Source organism: Gossypium hirsutum, chromosome D07, assembly GCF_007990345.1.
Source record: "Gossypium hirsutum isolate 1008001.06 chromosome D07, Gossypium_hirsutum_v2.1, whole genome shotgun sequence".
Classification (NCBI taxonomy): Eukaryota; Viridiplantae; Streptophyta; class Magnoliopsida; order Malvales; family Malvaceae; genus Gossypium; species Gossypium hirsutum.
The window spans coordinates 20,903,553-20,905,969 of NC_053443.1; the positions used below are offsets into that span (position 1 = coordinate 20,903,553).

A 2,417-nucleotide genomic window follows, 5' to 3' on the forward strand; every position below is an offset into this window, starting at 1 on the left:
CATCTATACATTATTTGCATTTAAAAAAAATATATTTTTGTATAATTTTTCTAAGAAGTTTAAGACATTTAATTTTTAAAATATAATTTTATGTTAATTTACTAATTTCATTTAAATAATTTAAATTTTTTATTGGTGAAAGATTTTTATACATTTTAACCTATTAAATATTAATGAATTGCATAGTATTTAATTCATAATTAATTTTAATTAAATTATGTAATATTGATTATTAATTATTTATACTTGACTAATGAACAACTAATGATGACAAAGAATATATGTTAATGTTAAAGAGAGAAGCCAAATCAATATGAAATGCTAGAATAGTTTGATAAAATTGCATAAAATATATTTTTTTTGTTAACTTTATTGGTAATTATACTATCAAATACGTTATTGAACTAGCATACATGATTTGATTTTAAATTTTGTTAGTCATTTAAACAAATTTTTTCACAAGTATTATGGATAAATTTTTTTTTATAATAATCAATGTTTTTTAGATATTGAAATTAAATAATTACGTGATTATAATTTATACTACTAACGTGAGATAAATATGAGATAAATAAATACAATAAACAGGGGCGAAGTCAAGAAAATTTTTTAGGGGGTCGAAATTAAATTATAATTTTAATAGCCTAAATCTTTATAATTTTTAAAGGATTAAATCAAAATTTTATCATTTTTAGGGAGCTAAAATATAAATTTACCTTTACTAATTTAAAATTTTAACATTTTTAAAAGGACTAAACGAAGAATTTTTCATTTTAGGGGGTTCGCGGGGTAATACGCCACTGACAATAAACACGTATTAAAATTATTTGTAATTAGTGCACTTTCATCCACTTAATGATGTTTTCTACTTTTTCAAACAGGAGGGCTTTGAGATATTGCCTTCTTACACACCTGAACTCTGATGTGGGTTTGTCTGTTAACGCAGCATTCAGGCATTAGATATGCAATGCAACGACATACATTAAATCTTGTAAAGATTCCATTTGGAACCAAACTACTGTTAAAATTCGATACTAGCAAAAAAATCCTTATTAGCTCCTCCCTCACTCGGACATGTCTGTGCCACTAGCATTGCCATTGACGGTTGATTGTAGCCAGCGGGATAAACACACAAGGAATGGCGTGTAAGCAAAATAACAGGTCACTGTCCAAGTAACTAGCCCCTGCATGAAAACACAAAGAACTCTTTTTTAACTTTGGAATATGCCATACAAATTCATCAACAATCGACAGAGTTTCCTTTTCAGTTACCTGTCCAAAGATATCAATATTTGCTTGCGGGTAGTACCAGAGGTGGAAGAACCTGGAAGAAAGTGAGCATCAACATTATTTTTGTGGGTGCTGAATTTGATGCAGATGAAAAACCAGTCTTACTTCATCAATGGGATTTCAGCCAAGGGACAGCATATGCCAATGACAGATGCTAGGGTGAAACCAAGGCGTGTTCTGTCTAGTGAGTACCATAAAACCTCTGCCGCTGCAAATAAAATGTAGGCCTCAATGTTGTCCGGAACTCCATTTTTATACATTTCAGAACTCAGTTCGATAAATAGTACCAATGCTCTGTATTCATACGTCACAAAATCTGAGCTTCATATGGCGAATTCATTTTTCAGTAACTATAAACTAGATAGCATTAGATTGACTCACATAAGAGACCTAACAGCTTTTTCAAGGCTTCCCTGGGGAACATTTGAAGAATTCTTTTCATCCAAGTAGATTTGCAGTAACCCAACTGTAGTGTAGAACAATCCCAGCAAAGGCGGGACCTAAATGACACCATTGAGCATTCCAACATATAATGAAACAACCATAGGAACATTACAAGGAAAAAAGAAAAACTCCAGTTTACAAATTACCCTTACCCATTTATTGGTGTGGAGAGGACCGATGTTTATTGCTCCATTTTGGTAAACCACAAGGTCGACCCTTGAATGAAGGCCATCAATGAGGGGACCTAAAATGAAACCACATCCAAAAAGCGAGAGAGAGATGGAAGGCCATGAGCTTTTTAGACTTCTCTTGCGCTGTTTTCTTACACTGCAACAATTTATAGAAGGGGGATGTTTGAAATTAACATTTAGAGGAGGTTTAGGAAGCAGATGAGAGGAACTTACAGCGATGAGGTTGGGCATGGTTTACTATCCCCTCAAGTTTTGCGACCGCTATATTTTCTTCATTTTCAGATTGAGCTAAAGTTAAATCTCAACCACATAAGCAATTGTGTTTTTGGGTAAACTACTAGTTGGTCACCCAACTTTTAGGATGCTTTTATTTTGGTCACCCAAAATGAAATCCTTGCAATTTCATCATTCAACTTTTATGACGCGTTCATTTTAGTCACACAATTGTTAAATTTCTAATGGCAGTTATCTTGTACATGGCACATCATGTTC

At 32.2% G+C, this 2,417-nt stretch overlaps 1 protein-coding gene across 1 annotated transcript; it reads right to left on the bottom strand.

The window, feature by feature from the left end:
• Positions 1-801: 801 nt before the first annotated feature.
• On the bottom strand, positions 802-2,205 carry LOC107954379 (uncharacterized). The gene is made up of 5 exons (XM_016889920.2): positions 1,887-2,205; positions 1,672-1,790; positions 1,396-1,584; positions 1,273-1,324; positions 802-1,184 (listed from the first exon to the last, which is right to left on the bottom strand). Exons 1-5 carry the CDS (start codon positions 2,154-2,156, stop codon positions 1,065-1,067), a joined length of 750 nt encoding a protein of 249 aa, XP_016745409.2. The 5' UTR covers positions 2,157-2,205; the 3' UTR covers positions 802-1,064.
• Positions 2,206-2,417: the final 212 nt, after the last annotated feature.